Below are 23194 nucleotides of genomic sequence, written 5' to 3'. Positions count from 1 at the left end.
GAGCTTAGGCCAACCGTAAAACTTCATTTTTTCTTCCAGCCAATAGAAAGAGATGATAAGTCTAGGACTACGCTTGTGTGACTTCCCCCGCCCCCTCGGGGCCCACCCCGTCAGTCCTCCTCTTAGCTTCGACAGTTGACAAGTCATCTGGCCAATGAGAAGTTGCTGTTCTGTGTGGGAAGGCGGGACTGAATAGCCGATAGACGTCCCGTGCTGACCAATGGACTATCAAAAGTGTTGGAGGGTGGTAGGATGGAACCAATGGCGCGGTGCCAATAACGAGCATCAGGGAAAGGGCGGGACAAAAGTGTTCGCGGGAGGGAGGGGAAGGCCCAGGGAACCAAGCAGCGTTGCTGCCGCCGCCGCCGCCGCCGCCGCCGCCGCAGCTGCAACCGGAGTTGGAGGAGGGAGAAGCCAGGAAGAAAATGGCGGCTGTGGCTGCAGAGGCGGCAGCGACTGCAGCGTCCCCCGGGGAGGGGGGCGCCGGCGAGGCCGAGCCGGAGATGGAGCCCATCCCCGGCAGCGAGGCCGGCACTGACCCCCTCCCGGTCACGGCCACTGAAGCGTCTGTGCCGGACGGCGAGGCAGACGGGCAACAGTCAGCTCCTCAGGCCGACGACCCGCCGCTCCCGCCGCCACCGCCGCCGCCAGGGGAGCTCGCCCGCAGCCCGGAGGCAGCGGGGCCGGAGCTCGAGGCTGAGGAGAAGCTGCCCGTCCGAGTTTCGGAGCCGGCGGCAGTTGCTCCTCAGGAAGGACCCGACCTTCCTCCCTCCCCTGCACCGCCGCCCGAGCAGCCCCCGGCTCCGGAGGAGAGCGAGGAGACGCCGCTGCCCCAGCCCGCAGCCCCGGCGCTCGTGCCGCCGGCGGGCGGGGACTCCGCGGTGTCGCAACTGATCCCGGGCTCAGAGGTGCGGGTCACGCTGGACCACATCATTGAGGACGCGCTCGTCGTGTCGTTCCGCCTCGGGGAGAAGCTCTTCTCAGGGGTCCTCATGGATCTGTCCAAAAGGTACCGCGCCCGCCCCCAACACCCCCCGGGGCGCCCGGGTCCCCAGGGAGGGAGCCAGCCTAGGCAGCCCCTGCACCCCGGGCTCCGGCGCCCCGCGGTCCTCGGGTCCTGCTCGGCGCGTGGCGCGCGCCCTGAGTGGGGCAGGCGCTCGAGCCCGGGAGAGGGCGGCGCCTGCCCCAGGTGGGCACCAGCCGGGGCAGGTGTGCTGCCGATTGTGGGGGGATTAGCGCGGTGCTGATGGACTTGCGGATCTCTCCTCCCACCCTCGGGCTCCTGCGGCTTCATCCCGGCTCCCCCATGTTGAGGCGGGTGGGCTAATGCAAAACGCAGATTTCTTTCTTTCCTCTTTGCTTTTTTTTCTTTTTGTTTTTTTTTGCAGAGAGCAGGGTGCTGGGCGGGGGGAGATAGCTTGTGAGGCCACTTGTCGATTTGGCCTCCCTTAGCCTTTAACTTTAGCTTGGTTGGAGGGAGGGGGTGTGTGCCTTGAGGTTCCTAAAAGGTTTTCCCGAACGCCTTACAGGTGGAAGAGCGTTTGTTAAAATGCAGCTTTTGACTGCCCTCTTTACTGTCAGAAGTGATTGCCCTTAGTTAACTGTTTCAGTAGGGAAACGTTTTTCTCATTTTAATGGTAGTTTTAAGAGAAGTCGAAAGAAGGGATCACACGCGTATAAACTTTACTGTCAAGGTCGTATGCATAAAAGCCTTGAAATGATTACTGTAGATAGCGTTTATGTGTTAAGGGCAGAGAAGGTTGAGTTCACCCACAAACCTCTGTCCTCAGTATATTTTCATCATTTGGTTTAAAATGTTACAGACACTGCTTTAAATAGGTGGAGAAGATAATCTGTTCTAAGTCTGGAGTTAACATTTTTATTTTCTTCTTTTGCAGATATGAAGTGCAGAGGCTCCCATTCACGGCTCTCCATTCTGTTTCCTGCAACAGCACACATGCTGATAATATCTCACCTGTTTGGAAGTGGCTTATTAGTATGTTTTGCTCTTAACTCCCCACCTCCCGTTGAGTTACAATCTTTTGCCATTCAGGAAAAAGCCATTTAAAATTCATATTGAAGAATGGTGCCTGGGGGAAAAGATGGGAGCTTATATAGTTACTCTGTGTTGTTTAATTTCAAGTTTGGTGTTTTTTTTTTTTTTTTTTTTTTTGCATCGGAACTTTAGCTCTTTTGTTTTAGTAGTTAGAAAGCAGAGTAAGACGAGTATGCTTTCTCTTGCTGTATTTAATAGAGCAAGGCCTTCAGTAGTGTGTGCTATTGGATCAAACAGAAGAGAATGCCAGTGACTGTAGGAGAATCTGGATTTCAAATCTGCAAAAGGAAGGTGCAAGAAGGTAAGTTGTTTTTGGAAATGGGATGGATAGTGGTCTCCTGTTTGGAGGGTTTAATTTTAAGATTTTCTTTGGCAGAGTATTGCAAGTTCGCGCTTTGGTCAGTTTTGCTAACAGTTCCTAGAAACAGCACTTTGCTTTTGTCGAAGGAGCTATTCTTAGTATGAACCATGTGCATTTGAATGTTTTGAAATGAAGGAATCCCATTTTCATAAAAAGCTTGTAAAGAAGTCCTATCAACTTTTAATTAATGTATATTTGCCAACTACATCTGTGTATAAGGCTTCCTCCTAGGTTCTGGGTATAAAATGTTTGAGGTGTACGTCCTACTCTAGAAGCCTAGTGTATGGGAGATAACAGCCATAGAAATGGTATGGGAGTAAAACATCATGGTTTTAACATTTAGCTATTCAAGGAATTGTTAGTGGACCAATGATTAGCTATATTTCTCTTATTTGTAATTCAATATAATGTGGAAAAGTGGACCTACCAATATATTTTGTTATCTGTACATAGCTTGATTGAGTCCTTTCATGTTCGGTTCTAGGGTTAAGGGGTGGATCTAGGACATACTTTTTATAGATTCTACCAAGGCCACCACTATAAGGTACTCATCAGTTACTTTAAAAGTAATTTATATCCTATTTGAATTGGTTCCTGAATGAAACCTCTAGATAAAATTAACAAGAGCTTCTTATTGAGTGCCTATAAAGCATCAAGCATTGTGTCACAACAGTCTTTATAACTGTGTTGATGTTTTTCTTGTATATAGGAGGAAATTGAGGTTCATTTAATTTTGCCATTTGGCTAGATTGTAAGTGGCCAAGTCAGGATTCAAATGTAGGATGATTTAATTCTAAAACCTATGGGTTTTTTACTTTGATTTTAAAAAGATAGTTGAGCTAGCAATTTTTTAAGTAGAAAGTAAAGAATTTCGTGTTTTCGAAATTTAGTACTTACCTTGATTTCTATACCTATATAGGTTAATACAAAGGATTTGTATGTTGGAGTCGAGCAGATTTTTTTTTTTTTTTTTTTTAAAGGCATAAAGGAAGAGAGAAGTAGTTCACTCCCCAGATGCCATCAAGGGCCTGTACCGGGATGGGTTGAATCTGGGAGCCAGGAACTCAACCCAGTTCTCGCATGTGGGTGGCAGAAAACCAGTTACTGGAGCTGTGCCATGCTGAGGTCTGTGTGAGCAGGAGGCTGGAGTCAGGAGCTAGAGCTGGGTACGGAACCCTGGTGCTTTGAAATGGGACATGAGCATCTTAGCTGCTAAGCCTGCCCTCAAGCAAATTTTAAAAAAATTTTACTTATTTGAAAGGCAGAGACGGTGGGGAGAAAGAGGAGGGAGAGAGGCACGGATCTTTCTGTTGCTGTTTCACTCCCCTAATTTGGGCTGCGCCAAGCTGAAGCCAGGAACCAGGAACTCGCTCTGGGTTTTACACATAGGTGAAAGGGACCCCAGTACTGGAGCCATCACCTGCTGCCTCCCAGGGTGCACCTTAGCAGGAATTTGGGTTTGGAAGCAGAACCAGAATGCAAATCCTCACACTCAGGGGATGCAAGTGTGTCCCAAGTTGAGCTTTTTTTTTTTTTTTAAGATTTTATTTATTTGAGAGGCAGAGATACAGACAGAAGAGGGGAGAGACTGGTTCATTTCCCAACTGTCTGCAATGGCTGGAGCTGGGCTGATCTGAAGCCGAGAGCTTCTTCTGGATCTCCCATGTGGGTGGAGGGGCCCAAGCACTTGGGCCTTTTTTTGCTGCTTTCCCAGGCCATAGCAGAGAGCTGGATGGGAAGTGGAGCAGCTGGGACTGCTGGTACTGCAGGAGGCTTAGCCTACTACACCACAGTGCCAGGCCCCCAAGCCAAGTTTTTAAGTAACATACCACCAGCAGTTTTTTTAGTTAATATTGAAACTTCGGTCCTGAGAACCCCCATTTCCTTAGCTGAATATTAGGGAAGACAGTAAACTCTAGTTCTGGTTGTTGCTTTTCTAGTGAGATGGTCAGGAAAAAATTAACATTTGGGAAAATGTGTCAATGTTATGCTTTTCATAACACTGTAAAAGGAGCTAGTTCTGACATTATTGATAGTACAGAAATGCCTTTTGAAATCAGAAATGTCCATTGTGTGGGTTCCTAAAGTATAGGAATTAGTATATGTGTGTGGATGATTAACAGGCTACTTCTGTAAGCATTGAAATTTTTCACTTCTGTGTTGAACACTTTTTTAAAAGATTTATTTATTTGAAAACAGCGATACAGAGAGAGATGCCAGTCTTCCATCCACTGGTTCATACCCCAGATAGCTGCAATGGCTGAGGTGCCAGGGCTGGGCCAGGCCAAAGCCAGGAATTTAATTTGGGTCTGCCATGTGGGCAGGGGCCCAAGCACTTGGGCCATCTTCTGCTTTTCTCAGGTGCCTTAGCAGGAAGCTGGATTGGAAGTGGTGCAGCCGCACTCGAACTGGCGCCCAGGTCAGATACTGGAACAGCAGGCAGAGGCTTAAGCTTCTGTGCAGCAGCACCAGCTCTGAATAACACATTTGTGAGGCAAATTTTTTTTTTTTTTTTTTTTTTTTTTGGAAAAAAGGAGCAGGGAACATGTAAATCAAGAAAGAAATGGAAGTGGGATTAAATAGATGATTTAAAAATTAAAAAAAAAGATTATTTGAAAGAGGTAGAGAGAAAGACCTTTCAACTGCTGGTTGATGCCTCAAATGGCCCCAATGGCCTGGGCTAGACCAGGTCAATGCCAGCAGCCAGGAGCTTCCTCCAGGTCTCCCACATGGATAGCAGTGGCCAGACACTTGGGCCATCTTTGGCTGCTTTTCCCAAGCCATTAACAGGATATTCGTGGATCAGCTGGGACACGAACTGGTGCCCAAATGGGATGCTGGCTTCACAGGTGGTGGCTTTACTTGCTATATCACAATGCTGCCCCTTTTTAAAATTTTCATTTATTTGATAAGGTAGAGACAGATCTTCAGTCCACTGGTTAATTTCCCAAATACCCATAAGAGCAGGCGCTAGGCCAGGCTGAAGCCAGGAACTACAGGACTCAGTTTGAGTCTCCTGTGTTTGAGTAGCAGGGACCCAAGTACTTGAGTCATCATAGCTGCCTCCCAGGGCGCACATTAGTAAAAAGCTGGATTGGAAGTGAAGGTGGGATTCAAACCTGGGCATTATGGTAGGGGTAAGGGTGACCCAAGTAGACTTACCTGCTGTGCCAAATGCTTGCCCCGAGTATTAGATTATTGACTAGAACAGAGTATTGGGTTACTCAGACTCTGAGTACTCCCTTTTGACACTTTAAGCTAATTATTGTGCCCCTATTTTCACTAGGTCTTTTTTTTTTTTTTTTTTTTTAAGAGTTATTTGAAAGGCAGAGTTACAGAGAAGCAGAGGCAGAGAGGTTGTCCATTCACTGATTCATTCCCCAGTTGGCCACAATGACTCGAACTGTGCTGGTCCGAAGCCAGGAACAACTTCTGGGTCTCCCACAAGGGTTCAGGGGCTCAAAGACATGGGCCATCTTGTACTGCTTTCCTAGAGCATAGGAGAGAGGTGTATCAAAAGTGGAGGAGTAAAGATTCGAACTGGCGCCTATATGGAATGCCAGCATTGCAGGCAGCGGCTTTACCCGCTACGCCACAGTGCGGGCCCCTTCACTAGGTCTTAGGAATTTAATACATTTGGCTTTGGGCAGTTCACTTTAACACAAACAAGGATCAGACCATGCCTGGGTCTGTATATAGTCATGTGCTGTGGACTGCACGGATGATTGGTGGTCCTCTGAGATTGTATTGCCTAATGATGTTATAGCCATCTTAGTTTGTGTAAGTGCACTCTGATGTTTGCACAGCAACCAGAATGACTGTGTAGTTTTCAGATATATTCTTGTCCTTAGACTACACTGTATATGTAAAGTGAATAGAGTGATCAAGTGGCTTGATCTGTACCATCCTGGTTTTACTGTACTACCTTTGTAGAAGAAGCTTGCATTGGCTCATAAATGATAGAGTCTCTTTAAAAATGAGGAATTTTTTTTTTTCATAAAGATTTATTTATTTGAAAGTCAGAGTTAGGGAAAGTCAGAGATAGGTATTGCGAATGCTGGTTCACTCCCCTGGTGGCCACAACAGCCAGGGTAGAGCCAACCTGAAGCCTGGAGAAAGAAACTTCTAGGTCTCCCATGTGGGCAGGGTCCCAAACACTTGGGCCATCTTCCTCTGCTTTTCTTAGGCCATTAGCAGGGAGCTGTATTGGAAGTTGTGAGCAGCTGGGACACAGACCAGTGTCCATATGGGATGCTGGTATTGGAGGCAATGGCTTTACCTGCTATGCTTCAGTGCCGGCACTGGTACTTTATCTTTTGAGTATATTTTGTTTAGCATAGCATTTGTTTGAAACTGAGTACTTTTAGGTGAAGCTTGTATTTTCTTGATCCTACATTTTTACATCCACCTCTTTTCTAGTTTATATGCTTACTCCAGCTCATAAGAGTGCCTAGTGACAATTGTCTAATATGAGAAGAATCAGCCTTACAAATTCAGTTGAGGTTTTCCTATTCTTTGATAATCAACCTCACAGATTTAGTTGAGGTTTTCCTATTTATTCTTTTATCTTAAGTTTTTGTAATTTTTAAGAAAATGTTTATTACTATTTTCATCTACATTAAAGGCAGAGAGAGCACGAATGAGCTTCCATTGCCTACAAGAGCCAGGCCTGGGCCAGCCTGAAGCCAGGAGTCTGAAACTCCATTTAGGCCTCCCACATGAGTGACAGGTGCTTGAGCACTTGATCCAGTGGCTCCCAGGATGCATTAGCAGAGATCTGCAAACAGGCACTTTGGTATGACATGCAGGTGTCCCAGGTAGTGGCTTAACCCACTGTGCCACCATGCCTGTCCTATGCTTTTGTAGTTTTTACGTAATAACCAGCATTCCTTCAGGTTGCTAAGCTGTCTTACTGATTGTTATAGACAGTAATAAATCAGTGGTTGTACAATATTTTTGTTGAATATGTAATGGAAAATGAACATGGATGAGTATATTGGCTGTTTTTATTTTTTGTTTAAAGATTTTGTTTGAAAGCCAGTGTTACAGAGGGAGAAGGAGATAGATTGCATCTGTTGATTCACACCCTAAATGGCTGCAGTGGCTGGACCTGAGCCAGTCTGAAGCCAGGAACTTCTCTCAGGTCTCCAACATGGGTGCAGGGGCCCAAACCCTTGGGCCATTTTCTGCTGCTTTTTCAGGCACATTAGCAGGAAGCTGGATTGGAAATGGAGCAGCTGGGACTCAAACCTGCACCCATATGGGATGGCAGTGTGGAGTGCTGGCCCCTGTTTTGGCTCTTTTCAAAATCTGTCAACTGTTAGCCAAATGTATTACATCATATAACTGCCTCCATTAGATTATTTTGAATAATTCCTTGGCATATCACTTTTTTTTTAAAGATTTATTTTACTTCAAAGGCATATCACTTTTTTTTTAAAGATTTATTTTACTTCAAAGGCAGAATTACAGAGAGAGAGAGGTCGGTCTTTCATCAGCTGGTTCACTCCCCAAATGGCCGCAATGGCTGGAGCCAGGAGCTTCCTCTGGGCCTCCCACGTGGGTATAGGGGCCCAAGCACTTGGGCCATCATCTGCTGCTTTCTCAGGCCATAGCAGAGAGGTGGATTGGAAGTGGAGCAGCTGGAACTCAAACTGGCACCCAAATGGGATGCTGGCACTACAGGTGGTTGCTGTACCCGCTAGGCCACAGTGCTGGCCCTTGGCATATCACTTTACCTATAAATATTTCAGTATAGACTTCTAAAAAGATAAGTACTTAAACTATATCTATACTTGTGTTTCACACCTAAAATAGTAGGAACAGTTCTTTCATCTAAGACATCTAGTCAGTGTTAAAACATAACAAACTGTCTAAAAATGAATACCTCAAGACTTAAACTTTGTTAAAATTAGGATCTTGATAAAGTTCATGCAATGCAGTTGGTTGATTTATCTTTTAAAAATTTTATCTATTTGAGAAGCAGAGTGACAAAGATAGAGATACCTTCCCTGTACTGGTTCATTCACCAAATACCTGCAACAGGTAAGCCTGGGCCAGGCTGAAACCAGTAGCCTGAAACTGAGTCTGGGTCTGCTACATGTGTGGCAGGGACCCAGGTACTTAAGACATGACCTGCTGCCTCTCTGGGTGTACATTAGCAGGAAGCTGGATTGGAAGCAAAGGAGCTAGGACTTGAACCAGGTACTGTGCTGTGAGATTCAGGTGTCCCAAGTTGTGGCTTAACTAGTGTGCCACAATGCCCACCCCTGATTGTTCTTAACTCTCCTTTCATCTATTGTTTGGCTATTACTTTTATTCCCTTACAATTTATTTGTTAAAAATCTTGGATTTTGTTTCATAGAATTTTCTATATTCTGGATATTTTTCCCCCCAGTTCCATCCCCTTGGGTGCATTTCCGTGTCTTAAAATAGTTCTTTTTCCTTAGGAGCCAACTGAAGGTTCAGCAACTGCAGTCCTCTCAGGTCTTCTTTTGAAAGCCTCTCTTCCCTTGTTTTGGGTTAGTAGAAATGATTATGGATATCTTACCTGCTAACAAACATTTAGACCTCTTGCTTAAACGCACCTCCATCCTTGGTATTTCCAACCACAGAAAAATGTAACGAGTCAAGATGGTTTACAAAGGGCAAGATCCATCAGCCCAAGCTACTAAAAAGGTGGTTCTAAGTCTTCTCAATCCATACCTGAAGGGACAGTATTTGCTGGAGATCAATTATTTCTCCCTGTGCAGAGTGATTTTTCAAACTTTTTCAAAAGTAGTTATATTTTGAAATCCTAAAAATTGTTCTGAATCCATTTCTTTTGACTTGACCTGAATTAAGGAATCATAAAGTTAAAGGTTATACCTAAGATGCTTTTTAATTTTGTGATACATGCATACTAAAAGGTGGAGCTAGCTGTATTTCCAGATTGACCTTTTTACAAAATTGTATTTTGTATGTATATTGGGGGGATCGTTAAATTAAGAATTGAGATGATTTCCTTTGAAAACTTCATATTTCACTAAGTGTTTAAAACAATTTGTAGAAAATTTTTTAAGGAAATATAAACCAAGACAATGATTTCTTTTCTTTACAGAGACCATGAAACGTATGGTGCAATAGCTCTACTTTTGGTGGGAAAAAAATACAGCCATTCTGGTGAAGCAGTGAGTAGTGGTATCAGTAGCTCATACTAAAGCATACAGGTTGAGAATTTAGGCATTCATACAGTAGTATGCTTGAATGATTGTGTTGAGTTGTACATATTTAGAACAAATATTTTCTGGTGATTATTCTGCTTATAGCCCAAGATGTTAATCAAAAAGGTTCCTACAGTAAAATAGCAAGGAAGCAAGTACCAGTCACTTTCTGACCCAGACAGCTGAAGCTTACCCTCTATACTGTGTTGAGAGTAACTGTTTCATCCATCTTTCACTAACCTTGCATTTACCCTTTTGGAAGTGATTAGTTTATGGGCATAAAAACCTGGTTTGAGTGTAAAGGATTCTGTAACATGGTGTTAAATAACACTTTATAAGTAGGTTTTAGATACTAGGTAACTAGGTGCTATGCAAAAACTATGCCTGGCAAGTTTTATTGGTCTTGGGGTTTCTGATAAGGTTAATTTGCAATCTTTTATGTCAATAAGACTTGAGTCACTGTGCTGTTATAAAGTAAAGCTTTCAAGAAACTAAATCTGTTCTTAAGATCAGCTTTTCTATGGGAGTAATTAAAAAGTTTGTATATTATGTGCTTATGGCCCGGTTTGATGCATATTTGATAAAAAATGAAAAATGTTATTAGTAATTTGTGCCTACAAAATGGGTAATTTTTTTCTCAGTATTTATTGTCCCAGTTCTTCTTAAATCCCTAAATTCAGAAATAACTAACTGGTAGAAAACAAGCTTGCTATAGTGGCAGATCTTAAAGTAAGTGGAGGCTGAATTACATTCTGGGTAGATTTGATGTAGAATGCTTTGGCTAATTACTTTAGAGTGATGGTTTTCAAAACATGTTCATAGATTTCTGAGCCCTACCCCATTTACATTTTAAACACAGTGATTCTAATGCTTTTGATTTTTGCATCACTTTTGGAGACAGCTGATTTTTAGATAGAGAAAAGGAGAATGATAAATTAAAAAAAATTTTTTTTTAATATGTGTTGAATGCTGAGAGAGAGAGAAATATCTTTGATTGACTGGTTTACTCCCTATGTGCCTGCAACAGCTGGGCCTGGATCAGGCCAAAGAGGAGCCTGGAATTCTATCTGGATCTCCCATGTAGGAGTGGCAGGAGCTCAAATACTACAATCTGCTGCTTTCCAGGGTGCATTAGCAGGAAGCCTCACCAGAAGCTGAGGTACTGAGACATGAACTGGCACTCTAAGCCAACCAGTGGCCTAAACGGCTCAGCCAAAATGGCACACCCCAAATGATAAATTTCTTAAACCAGAATTGGGAAGTTTTAGAATAGGATCTAATCACAGACTAAACAATGCATGGAGCATGGGCAGCTTGGGTAGTAGGTTTAGATCCTTATTGTAGAATTGAAAATTAAGCTTGCAAATAGTTTAATTTTTTTTGTGCACTGCAAGTTTACATAGTCCATAAATTTCATCTCTTTGCATTTGAAACAATTTTATATAGTCAAGTTACTATTTTTTTTTTAGCCTTTTAAAGCTTATAATACTTAGTTTTACCTTCTCTCTGTTTCTATTAAGAATTGCCAAGCTTTTTTTCTGCATCTTGGTAACCACAATTATTAGAAGGGCTTGGGAAAAATAAAACTGCCATTTAGATTAAGCAGTTCTAAATTATCTGCAAGTCAACATTTCAGGAGAAGAAACCTTGTGTCATTTTAAAGTATCAAGTTGTGTGCAAATTTTTCTTTTGAATATCTTATAAGATAGGAAGTCTACTATTTTCTGTACAAGATAAATTTTTTGTTTCAACCAATTGTGAATGTAGGGGCAAGTAGTACACAACCATCTGCCTGGACAAAGAACCCTGCAATATTCCATTTTGTTGATTTATATCTTCTCATATGTTTGTTCGTCACTTTCTGTGGTAGTTGTAGTTTGTTTCACATCTCCAGAGTATTATATTTAAATATTGATTGTAAATATGTAATCTGCCTTGAAACTCTTGGTCATTTCTCATTTTCACATAAATTTGCTTCTCCAGGCTCAGCTCCACAGTGTTGGTAGTGTGTTGCTGATCACAGTCCAGCACGTTTTCAGACTTGACTTTCTATATTTAATAATAGCTACTGTGTTTTTCCATTTCAATGCTGGGTCCTGTGTCAAGCAGTTTGTATACATTGTTTCATTTTACTCTGGAAAGTCCGGTGAAATAGATTTTATTAATTCCCATTTCATGGACTGGTTTTGGAAATTAAGTAAATAGCCTAAAGTTATACATGGGAGGTAAGGCAGGTATATATTCAAGATTCCCTTTTGAATGGTAATTTTGTAAGATTTGAAAACATCCCCATTCTGATTAAAAAGTACTTACATGTATTTTTTTTTTCTAAGATTAATTTATTTGAGAGGCAGAGTTATAGAGATAGAGAGGTCTTCTACCCACTGGTTCACTCCCCAGGTGGCCTCAATGGCTGGAGCTGGACTGAGCCAAAGCCATTAGCTTTTTCTGGGTCTCCCATATGTGCAGTGCCCCAAACCCTTGGGCTGTCCTCCACTGTATTCTCAGGACCTTAGCAGAGAGCTGGATCAGAAGTGGAGCGGCTAGGAACTGAACCAACGGCCATATGGGATGCCATGCTGCAGGTAGAGGCTTAAACGTGGTAGAGTATGCCACAAGACCAGTCCCACTTAACTGTATTTTACCATTACCATTTAATTTATGGTTTGGTGGGAAGTTAACCTGGTTGTTGTAAATAATAGACTTCTCTGTTTCTCACCCACCCAGAACAGCTATTTGCTTTAAACATATTAATTGTTCTTCTGTTTGGTGAAGTATTCATCATATAGTCATATGAACCTGGGTCTTAAATTAGATAACATTCTGTTTTGCCTTAGTTGACTTAATCCTAGCAGTTGTGAAGTATGTAAGAGGAGGTACAGATCGTCAACTTCAGTGCTTATTCAGCACAAATCAATGTTCACTAAATGCTAAATGACTGAATTTGAAAAAAATTATGAAAGGTTTATGTATTTGAAAGGTAGAGTGATGGACAGTAGGTTGACAGAGATTGATCTTCTGTTAGCTGGATCAGTCCCCAAATGACCACAATAGCCATGGCTAGGCCAGGCTGAAGTCAGGAGGCAGGAACTGCATCTGAGTCTCTGGTGTGGGCCATTATCTCCTGCCTCCCAGGTGCATTAAGCAGAAGCTGAATCAGGAGAGACTTCTTATATTTGAAAGGAAGAGTTAGAGAAAGTCTTCCATCTGCTGGTTCACTTCCCAAATGGCCCCAGTGGCCAGAGCTGAGCCAATCCAAAGCCAGGAACTTCTTCTGGGTCTCCCTCGTGGGTGCAGGGGCTCAATGACTTGAGCCATCTTCTGCTGCTTTCCCAGGCTATAGCAGAGAGCTGGATCAGAAGTGGAGCAGCCAGAACTGGAACCTGTGCCCGTATTAGATGCTGGCACTGCAGGCGGCAGCTTTACCCGTTATGCCACAGCACCGGCCCCCAAGGTTCATTTTCAGTTAACTTCATACACAGAAGAACATCTCTGTACTAGGTAATGATTTCAACACTTTGCACACACGTGCATGCAAAAAACAAAACTGAGAACTAGTTTTACAGTTAACTCTCCTAATACAACTCATTGAGGACAGAGGTCCTGCATGGGGAGTTAGTGCACAGTGACTCCTGTTGTTAATTTAACAATTGACATGAGCTGCCTAGGCTAATGGAAGCCTTTTGAATCAACAAACTTTGTCAGTATTTAGACAAGGTCATAAGCAAAGTGGAAGTTCTCTCCCTGTAGAGAAAAGTACATCCTTCTTTGATGGCCATTTTCCACTGCGGTCTCACAGAGAACCTTTACGTTGAACATTTTTTTGCTGCAGTGTCTTGGCTTTGCTTTCCTAAAATGGTCCCACAGGCTTTTCAGCCAGACCAGGAAGCCTTAAGGGCTGATTCAGAGGTCAGAGTATTACTTAAAGCAATTGTCATTCTGTGAATCTGCTGTGTGGACTGCTCCCATGTTGGAACGTTCTTTCCTTTTTAATTCTATATTATTACCAGACACTTGAATAAACTATTTTAAAAGATTGAGGAAAAATATTTTTCCCCAATTTTGTTTTATTTGTTTGAAAGAGAGATGGAGATTTCCTATTCATTGAGTCATTCCTCAAATGTCTGCAACATCCAGGGTTGGGCCAGGCTGAAGTTGGGAGCTAGGAACTCAATCCTCATCTCCCACGTGGGTGGCAGTTGTCACCAAAGTACTTGAACAACCACTTCTGCTTCCCTAGGGTGTGCATTATCAGGAAGCTAGAGCTGGGATTTGAACACAAGTATCTAATATATGATATAGGTGTCCCAAGAAATGTATTAACTGCTATGGCACATACCCACATGTGAGTAAAATTCTTGTGGTCAGAAAGGTGTTCTCTGGAATCTTTAATATAGTCCTTTTCTCCATTCATTTATTGATTTTTTAAACATTTTATAATCTATTGGTTAGAGGAGTGTAACTCCCATCTGCTTGTTCACTCCCCAAATCCCTGTAATAGCCAGGGCTGGGCCAGGCCAGTGCGAGGAGCCTGGAACTCAGTTGGTCTCTCATGTGTTTGGCAGAGACCCAAATACTTGGACTGGCTTCTAAAGATTCCTGGGATTCACATTAGCAGGAAGCTGGAATTGGGAGTACAGCTGATACTCAAACCCAAGCACTCTATATAGAATTTCTTTTTTTTTTTCTTTCTTTTAAGAGATTTATTTATTTCCGAAGCAGAGTAACAGAGGGAGAGAGATCTTCCATACACTGGTTTATTCCCCAATGCCATCAACAGCCAGGGCTGGTCCAGGCTGAAGCCACTAGCCAGGAACTTTTATCAGGTCTCCCATGTGGGTGGCAGTGACCCAAGAGTCTGTGTACTGTGATAAGTACTTAAATAGGTTCTTACTTAATTGAGATGACCATTCTATTAAGAATCCAAAAAGCTCTGAAACCTGAGTTTTTTTGGTGATAAAACTTAACCTGACCTGAAATGATATAAGGCTGTTCTATTTAACCTTCCCCGTTAGTGTGAATGTACTTTGATTTCACTGCTGAAATATTAATAGGCTTGATAATGTGGTGCTTAGTATCTTCTGAAAACCAGAAAAATTGTATATTCTGAAAGCTGTTTCCACAGCATTCAGAAAAGAGCATGTGAACTTATTTCCGTTAGTAGAAAAGCAGAGGTGGAAAGGGAAGAGGTTAAGTAACTTGTCGAGATGAGGGGAGGCTGTAGTCAGCATCCTGGCTGGGCTGACTTCCTGGATTCATATCCTGGCTGTCTAGCTTACTAACTGTGATCTTGGGATGGTCACTCAACCTCTGTGCTTCAGTTCTCTCAGCTACAGAATGGACCTAGGGATAGTACCTTACTAATAGGAGTGCTATGGTGATTAAATATTGAATTTAACTAAATGTGTTTTTAGTACCTAATATCTACTAAGTGCTCTGTTAATATTTTGTGAAATAGGTAATAAGTGGCAAAACTGGATGAATGTGATAACGTCTCTTGTGGTTACTTAGTGTGAGTTTTCTTGAATATCCACTCAACCTGTTGTACTGTGGTGTACAGTAGATCTAGTCTGTATCTTTAAAATGCTTTGAAAGGATCTCTAGATGCTTAAGTAATACTGGCAAAGTATAACTTCCCCGTTTGAGTAAAGAAAGATGACATTTACATTTTAGTAGGGAATGAGATAGGAAGAGTTTTTTGCAAAATGAAAGTATGGGTTTTTCTCAGTGTTTTCTTACTGCCAGCACTTCAAGGGGGATTTCTTGTCGGAAAACGATGAATTTTGTCTTGAAGAGAAGGTTATAGTCTAATTGGTAAATTTGGTCCTTATATTCTGCCTTCTGTATGCTTTTAAGCATAATTTTGAAGGGCTTACCTTTGAGAATGACACATTGACACATTTCAAAGCAAGGGAAAGGTTTTTTTTTTTTTTTTGACAGAGTGGACAGTGATAAAAGACTTATTTTACTTCTTTGAAAGGCAGAGTCAGAGAAAGAGGTCTTTGGTCTGCTGGCTCATTCCCCAAATAACTGCAATGGTCCTGGCTGGGCCAGACCAAAGCCAGGAGCTTCATCTGGGTTCCCCATGTGGGTGGCAGGGCCCAAGCGCTTTGACCATCTTGTACTGTTTTCCCAAGTGCAATCCTGGAAGGTGTATTGGAAGCACAGCAACTGAGACTGGAACCAGTGCTCTGATAGGGGAGGAGATACTGGTGTTACCAATGGCAGCTTAACCCACTGTACCACAATGCTGGACCCAGTAAGATATTTTGTGCTCTTTTTTTGTACTTATTAAATGATGGAATCATACTAGCATAGATGAGTTTAAGCTTTTACAGTCACATTACTGGAGTACAAAAGCCACCTCTTGTTAAGAGACTAGTTATTTACATAGCACTAGTTTTTGTCTTGGTGGCCTGACAACTTTGACAGGCAGAGTGGACAGTGAGAGAGAGAGAGAGACAGAGAGAAAGGTCTTCCTTTGCCGTTGGTTCACCCTCCAATGGCCGCCGTGGCCGGCGCACTGCACTGATCCAATGGCAGGAGCCAAGTACTTATCCTGGTCTCCCATGGGGTGCAGGGCCCAAGCCCTTGGGCCATCCTCCACTGCACTCCCTGGCCACAGCAGAGAGCTGGCCTGGAAGAGGGGCAACTGGGACAGAATCCGGCGCCCTGACCGGGACTAGAACCCGGTGTGCCGGCGCCGCAAGGCAGAGGATTAGCCTAGTGAGCCGCGGCGCCGGCCTATCCCCTCATACACTTTCACCAGCATGACCTCCTTTCTTCTTACTCAACAAATTACCTTTATTATTATTTTAAGATTTATTTATTTATTTGAAAAGCAGAGTTAGGGAGAGAAAGAGAGAGAGCTCTTCCATCTGCTGGTTCACTCCCCAAATGGCCTCAAAGGCTGGAGCTGAGTTAATTCTTCCAGGTCTTCTTCCAGGTGTCCTACATAGGTGCAGGGGCCCAAACACTTGGGCCATCTTCTGCTGCTTTCCCAGGCACATGTGGAGGGAGCTGGGTCAGAAGGGGAGCAGCTGGGACTCAAACTGGTGCCCATATGGGATCCAGTGTTGTAAATGGTGGCTTTACCCACTATGACACCATGCTGGCCACTACCTTTATTTTAATGGTTGTTTAAGTCTCAGTCCTTACCAACATTCATTTACTTTTATTTCTTTTATTTGAAAAGCACAGAGACAGTGGTTTATTCCCTAAATGCCTATAACAGATGGGACTGGGTCAGGCCAAAGGTAAGAGCTAAGAACTCAATGATGGCTCTTTGATACCGGTGGAACCCAGTTACTGGAGTCATCCTTGTTTACCTCCCAGGGAGCTCATCAGTAGAAGCTGGAATTGAAAGTGGGGTCTTGCCTTGACCAAGGCACTTAAAGTACAACTTTAGGATATAGTGATTCTTCTCACCATATCCGCCCTTCCTCCCATACTCCCACCCCTCCTCCTCCCTCTCCCATTCCCAGTCCCATTCTCCACTAAGATCTATTTTCAGTTAACTTAATACAAATACACAGAAGACCAACTGCATACTAAGTAAAGAATTCAACAGTTTGCACACACAAAAAAATTGTTCAACAGTTGAGACAAGGGCTGTTCAAAGTCATTGCATCTCGAGGTTAATTTCACTTATTTTTTTTAGAAATTTAATTAACTTTAAAGAAGCACCCAAGAATGATACATGTTTTGCGAGCACTTAGACATAACTATAACTTATGAGACATAAGACTATTCTCCACTTAATGCGTTAAAAGAAAGTAAGTCTTTGAGGATGAGTTTTATTAAAGAGTCACCGAAGAAAACAAGCGATGGAGTCAGACACTTGGGCATAACAAAAACTTAGGAGACATAAGAATATCCTCCACTTAATACCCTAAATGAAATAAATCTTTGAGAACAAATTTTACTGTTAACTCTCATAATACAACTCCCTGAGGACAGAGGTCCAGCATGGGAATTCTTCAGTGCACAGTATCTTTTTATTTTGAAATAATCTCAAATGTAGAGAACTCTTGTGCTTTTAAATTTTTATTTATTTGAAAAGCAGAGTGACAAACAGACCAAGATCTTTCATCCATTGGTTCATTTCCCAGTGGCCCGCAATAGCCAGGTTTGGGTCAGACTAAAGCCAGAAACCAGCAGCTCTATCTGGGTCTCCCCTGTGGGTGTCAAGGGCCCAGTATTTGGGCCATCATTTGCTGCCTCCCAGCATGTGCAGCAAGCTGGATTGGAAGCAGACGTGGGAGTCAATCCCAGACACTCCAGTAGGTTGTGCTGGCGTCCCAGCTGTCAGCTTGACATGCTGCATCACAATGCCTGTCCCTCTTGTAAGCTGCTTATCTAGAGCCTTGAATTTTTAGTGTTTTGCTACTTTTTTTTTTTTTTTTTTTTTAAGATCAGAGTTACAAAGAGAGAAGGAGAGGCAGAGAAGAGAGAGAGCTAGGTCTTCCAGCTGGTTCACTCCCCAGATGGCCACAACTGCTGAAGCTGAGCCAATCTGAAGCCAAGAGCTTCTTCAGGATCTCCCACAGGGGTGCAGAGGTTCAAGGACTTGGGCCATCTTCTGCTTTCCTAGGCCATAGCAGAGAGCTGGATCAGAAATGGAACGGCTAAGACTTGAGCTGCGTGCCGGCCGTGGCAGCCACTGGGGGGTGAATCAACGGCAAAGGAAGACCTTTCTCTCTGTCTCTCTTTCTCTCTCACTGTCCACTCTGCCTGTCCAAAAAAAAAAAAATTTCTTTGGAAATCCAGTTACAGTTTTTTGATAGTGTTCATTTTTCATGAACTTTAAAATATTTTCATTTTTTTTAAAGTTTTGGGTTTTTTGTTTAGTTGAGAGGCAGAGTTACAAAAACAAAGGGAAAGACAGAGTTTCTATCTTCTGTTCACTCCCCAGCTGTCAGCAATAGCCCGGGCTGTGTCAGGCTGAAGTGTGGAGCTGAGAGCTTCTTTTGGGTCCCCTGCTTGGGTGCAGAGGCCCAAGCACTTGGGCCATCTTCCATTGCTTTCCTAGGCACATTAGCAGGGAACTGGACTGAAAGTACAGCCACTGGGTCTCTTAGCAGCGCCCATATGAGATTGCAAGCTGAGGCTTAACCTGCTACACCACAGTGCCAGTCCCACATGTATTTTCTTTGAGACACTTGGGATATGGGTATCACAACAGGCAGCTTAACTGCCAGGCCAAGTGCTTGCCCTTTCTGGAAGTTGTTGAAGACTCTCTGTACATATTATGGTTTTTCCTATATATTCATGCCTATAATAGTCCCATTTATAATTAGGCACAGTAAGAGATTTACAACTAATAGAACAATTATAGAAATACACTCTAATGAAACTTACTTAAAACTTAGGTATTATTTCTGGATCTTTGCTTAGACTTTTGGACTGTTAAGTGAAATACCAGATTAGATGGGGTTACTGTAATTTAGATTACTTATGTAAGTGCACTCATACTACCATGATGCTCTCAGGACTATTCATCCACGTTGTAGTATGTGATGTGATTGTCTTAGACTGGAAAATACTGCGCTGAGTGTGTCTAAGTGTATATGCATATCACATTTTGTTTATCCTTTCATTTGCTGATGGATACTTGGGTTGCTTCCACCTTGTGGCTCTTGTGAATATTGCTGCTATGAATAGGGTCCTGCAGATATCTCTTTGAGGGATTGCTGGGTTGTATGATGATTCGTTTTTAATGGAATAGATGTACATAATTTGTAAACTTTTCTGAGACATTAGCTATTTTTTTTGTCATGATGTTAAACTTGGACATAATACTAATCTCACAAAGTAATGAGTGCGAGCCAAAATAAGCTTGCTTCAGTTTCCCCTCTTCTATGATTTAATTTGTTGCTAACTGTAAGGGGAGGTATTTTCTAAAAATATATGTGCTTAACATAAAATAAATCTGGGTATAATGTTGAATTGCATATATTTTTTGTTTTTATTATGAAAAGAGAATTCTGGGGAAAGGGGTTTTCTTTTATCTATTGGTTGGGAGGGAGGTTTGGTCCAACCAGTATGGAGATGTAGCTCAACTAACCCTTCTGGATTTTTCTTTTTGAACGTTGTATTTCTCAGAATTTCTGCTTGAAATTTGCCATATCTATGGTTTTTATTCCTTTTATTTTTATTGTATACTATTTCAAAAAGAATTCTGGGGCCAGTGTTGGGGCGCAATGGGTTAAAAGCCCTAGCCTGAAGTGAAGTGAAGTGAAGCAAAACCCTGGCTGTTCCACTTCTGATCCAGCTTTCTGCTGATTGCCTGGGAAAGCAGTGGAAGATTTCCCAAGTGTTTGGGTCCCTGCACCCGCATCGGAGACCCAGAAGAAGCTCCTGGCTTCGCATCAGCTCAGTTCTGGCTGTTTCGGTCATTTGGGGAGTGAATCGGCGGATGGAAGACCTCTTGTTCTCTCTGTAATTCTGTCTTTCAAATAAATAAAATAAATCTTAAAAAAAAAAAAAATTCCTCCTACAGTTTCAGCTTGGCAATACAGATTGCCGGAAAGTAAATAGATTTAGTTGTGCCCTGTTAAACTGTTGTAAACCGGAATGAGATGATTATAATACTAAATCAAAGATGAATTTTTTGAGGTTTTCTGAACTTAATGCTGATGAGTAGAATATCAGCTTTTTTAAAAAACACTTAGCATAAGAAAAATTATTAATATATTTTAATTTGTTCCTATATATTTGTTCCTATATATTTTTAAAGATTGATTGCATTTACTTGAAAGAGTGACAGAAAGAGATCTTGCATCCAGTGGTTCATTCCCCAAATGACTGCAACAGATGAGGAAGTTGTTTTTATAACTAGTATCTCCATCTTTATTCAGATAACACTCCTCTAGATATTAAGTGTTTTCCATGTAGTTGTGATAATGTCATTACTGAGATGGAGTGGACATGATCCTCCTCTTCCTCTGAGTTATTTTTCTGGTCTTTAGAGGACCTTTTAGTAGTAGTAGTTTGCTTTCCCATTTACCACCCAAAGTACCAGTTTTGGCTTCCTTTATATTTTTTTTTCTTCTGTTGGTAGCTTATAACTTGGATTTGTCATTACCCAATGAAGTGCTTCTCAGTGTTATTAAAAACATTTTATGGTTGAGTATTTTATATGCTTATGAGGGAAAAGAAAAAAATCTAGATGTGAACCTCTAATAAATTGTCTGAAAAATCAGATTACTTAAATGAATTTTAGGCCTGAGAGATGGCTAAACTTTATTGAGCTGTTAATTCTGACTTGAATCCTTCAAGGTAGGAAGTGTTATTCAGGATAGAAGTTTTGAGGGTACAAACATTTGATAGGAGATAGCTATGAAAGGTTATTCAAACATGAAGGTAATGATGGTTTAGTTGTTTGCATAGCTAAACAAAGAAAATGCCCTTATCAGAAATGTGACTGGTCAATGGGGTGAAATGGTCTATGAATTCGAAAAATGTGTTAATACAAATAGTGGTCTCACTTCAGATAAGTCAACAGTATGTTTTGTATAGTAAAACACAAAAATCTCCTCTTTTGTCATCTTCAATGACAAAAGGTTAAATGATCATAGTGCTTTGCATTTAGGAAGCAAACAGTTAACATGTGATGCTAGAATAAAAAGTAACTTTCTGGGAAGTCTGCAGTGAGGAGGGAGTCTTTTCCTTCTTGGTCTATCCCAGACCCAAGCTTGTCCTGTGTTAGGTGGACTTCCATCATTCACACATATTTGCTGTAATGTTAATTTGTGGCCAAGGTAACAGACTAGGAAGAAAAGTATTTAGGCATTAGAATCAGGTATGTGGTGTGTGTACATAGGGTCTTTCTCATTTCATATGTTTAGGGATGTCTCCAAGTGCCAGAACCTAATCTCAAAATTTCTTCCTAACAAAGGTATTCTCAACTTCGTTTTACAGCATTAACTTGTTCTCTAGGAAAAAAAAAAAGACAAAAAAAATAAAAAGGAAAGAAAATATTTGGGTCTAGTTTCAGGGGTTCTACCTTGATTACCTGATTCTTGGGTTCTAAGCACTTTTACTTTATGATTGATGTTAGAATTATATTCTGTTAAATACTTTTTTAAAAAAATTTATTTATTTGAAAGTCAGAGTTACACAGATAGAGGAGAAGCAGAGAGAGAGAGAAAAGTCTTCCATCCGATGGTTCACTCCCCAATTGGCCGCAATGGCCGGAGCTGCGCGGATCTCAAGCCAGGAGCTGCTTCTGGGTCTCCCACGCAGGTGCAGGGGCCCAAGGACTTGGGCCATCTTCTTACTGCTTTCCCAGGCCATAGCAGAGAGCTGGATTGGAAGTGGAGCAGCCAGGACTGCTCATATGGACACCCATATGGGATGCTGGCACTTTAGGCCAGGTCATTAACCTGCTGCACCACAGCACCGGCCCCCTATTAAATACTTTTAAACAGTCAACAAGTATCTTATAAAGTTATTTATTGGGTGAAACTTTTGCTTAAGTGTGTATATTCATGCATATTTACTTGTAAATTTTTAATTCGATTTTCCATTTTGAAGTTGCCTTTAATGAATACATGTATACAGACACAAACGTTTTTATTGGGTTATAATGGGAAAAAATTTTGAAGGTTTATTCATTTGAAAGGCAGAGTTACAACAAGAGAAGGGAGAGACAGATCTTCCATTTGCTGCCTTACTCCCCAAATGGCTTCATTGGCTAGGACATTCCTGGCAGAAGCCAGGAGCCTGGAAATCAAGTCTCCCACATGGATTGCAGGGGCCCAAGCATTTGGGCCATCTGCTGCTGCTTTCCCAGGCACATTAGAAGAGAGCTGGACAGGAAGTGGGCAGGTGGGACTTCAACTGGTACTACTCATGGGATGCTGTCATTGCAGGCTGTGGTTCAACCTGATGTGCCACAGCAGCGACCCCGGGAAAATATTATTTAAAAAAAATTTTATTAATGTGGAATATAACTCTAAAAGCTTGAAACCCTGTCGTCTTTGGAGGTAATTTGAGTTTCTTGATTTCTGGTGTGTTTGGCTTCTTTTACAGGCAGACTGGGGAGCCTTGAGTTAAGGATGTAAGAGTAAAGGAGCAACTTCTTTGGAATCTTTAGCTGTTAATAAGTAAAGAAAAGATGGGATTTTACTGATGGAGTATTTTTGGGTAATTAGCTGAATCCGAGTTTTTTTATTATTACTTTAAAAAAACCTCAGAGTTGGAGAGAGAGATTATCCTTCCACTGGTTCACTCCACACTTGGCTACAATAGCCAGGGCTGGGCCAGGCCAAAGCCAGGATCCAGGAGCAGCTTCTGGGTCTTCCGCATGAGTGTCAGGGGCCCAAGCACTTCTGTCATCTTTCACTGCTTTTCCCAGGCCATTAGCAGGGAGCAGGATCAGAAGTGGAGCAGCCGGTATATGAACCAATGCCCATGTGGGATGCCAGCATCATAGTAAATGTTGGCCCCTGAATTTGAGTTTTAGGTTTTGAAAGCTATTTTAACTAGACAAAGATATCTGTATGTTAGAAATTTATGCTTGCATTTTCTGAAAGTGTTATATATGCTTCAGTGTTATAGCACATGATATTT

The 23194-nt window shown here is 42.1% G+C and overlaps 1 protein-coding gene across 12 annotated transcripts in view; it reads left to right on the top strand.

The window, feature by feature from the left end:
* Nucleotides 1–320: 320 nt before the first annotated feature.
* The window catches only part of PWWP2A (PWWP domain containing 2A), a 52092-nt gene continuing 29218 nt past the window's right edge, over nt 321–23194 (top strand). For 4 of the 12 annotated variants that reach the window (XR_516433.4, XR_516431.4, XR_516432.4 and 1 more), the window contains exon 1: nt 323–1009. Coding sequence is in view for 3 of the 12 variants with exons in the window: in XM_017341232.3 (XP_017196721.3) it covers nt 426–1009 (584 nt within the window). In the remaining 9 variants the exon portion in view is untranslated. Of the gene's footprint in view, nt 1010–2150; nt 2358–9513; nt 9587–22266; nt 22769–23194 lie in introns of those variants that run through there. The other 8 variants (XR_011389884.1, XM_070076392.1, XM_051843569.2 and 5 more) reach the window with 6 other exon arrangements.

The sequence above is a fragment of the Oryctolagus cuniculus genome, chromosome 6, assembly GCF_964237555.1.
Source record: "Oryctolagus cuniculus chromosome 6, mOryCun1.1, whole genome shotgun sequence".
Classification (NCBI taxonomy): domain Eukaryota; kingdom Metazoa; phylum Chordata; class Mammalia; order Lagomorpha; family Leporidae; genus Oryctolagus; species Oryctolagus cuniculus.
Note: the sequence above shows the minus strand (reverse complement) of the source record. Positions and strands in the feature narration are given on the sequence as shown.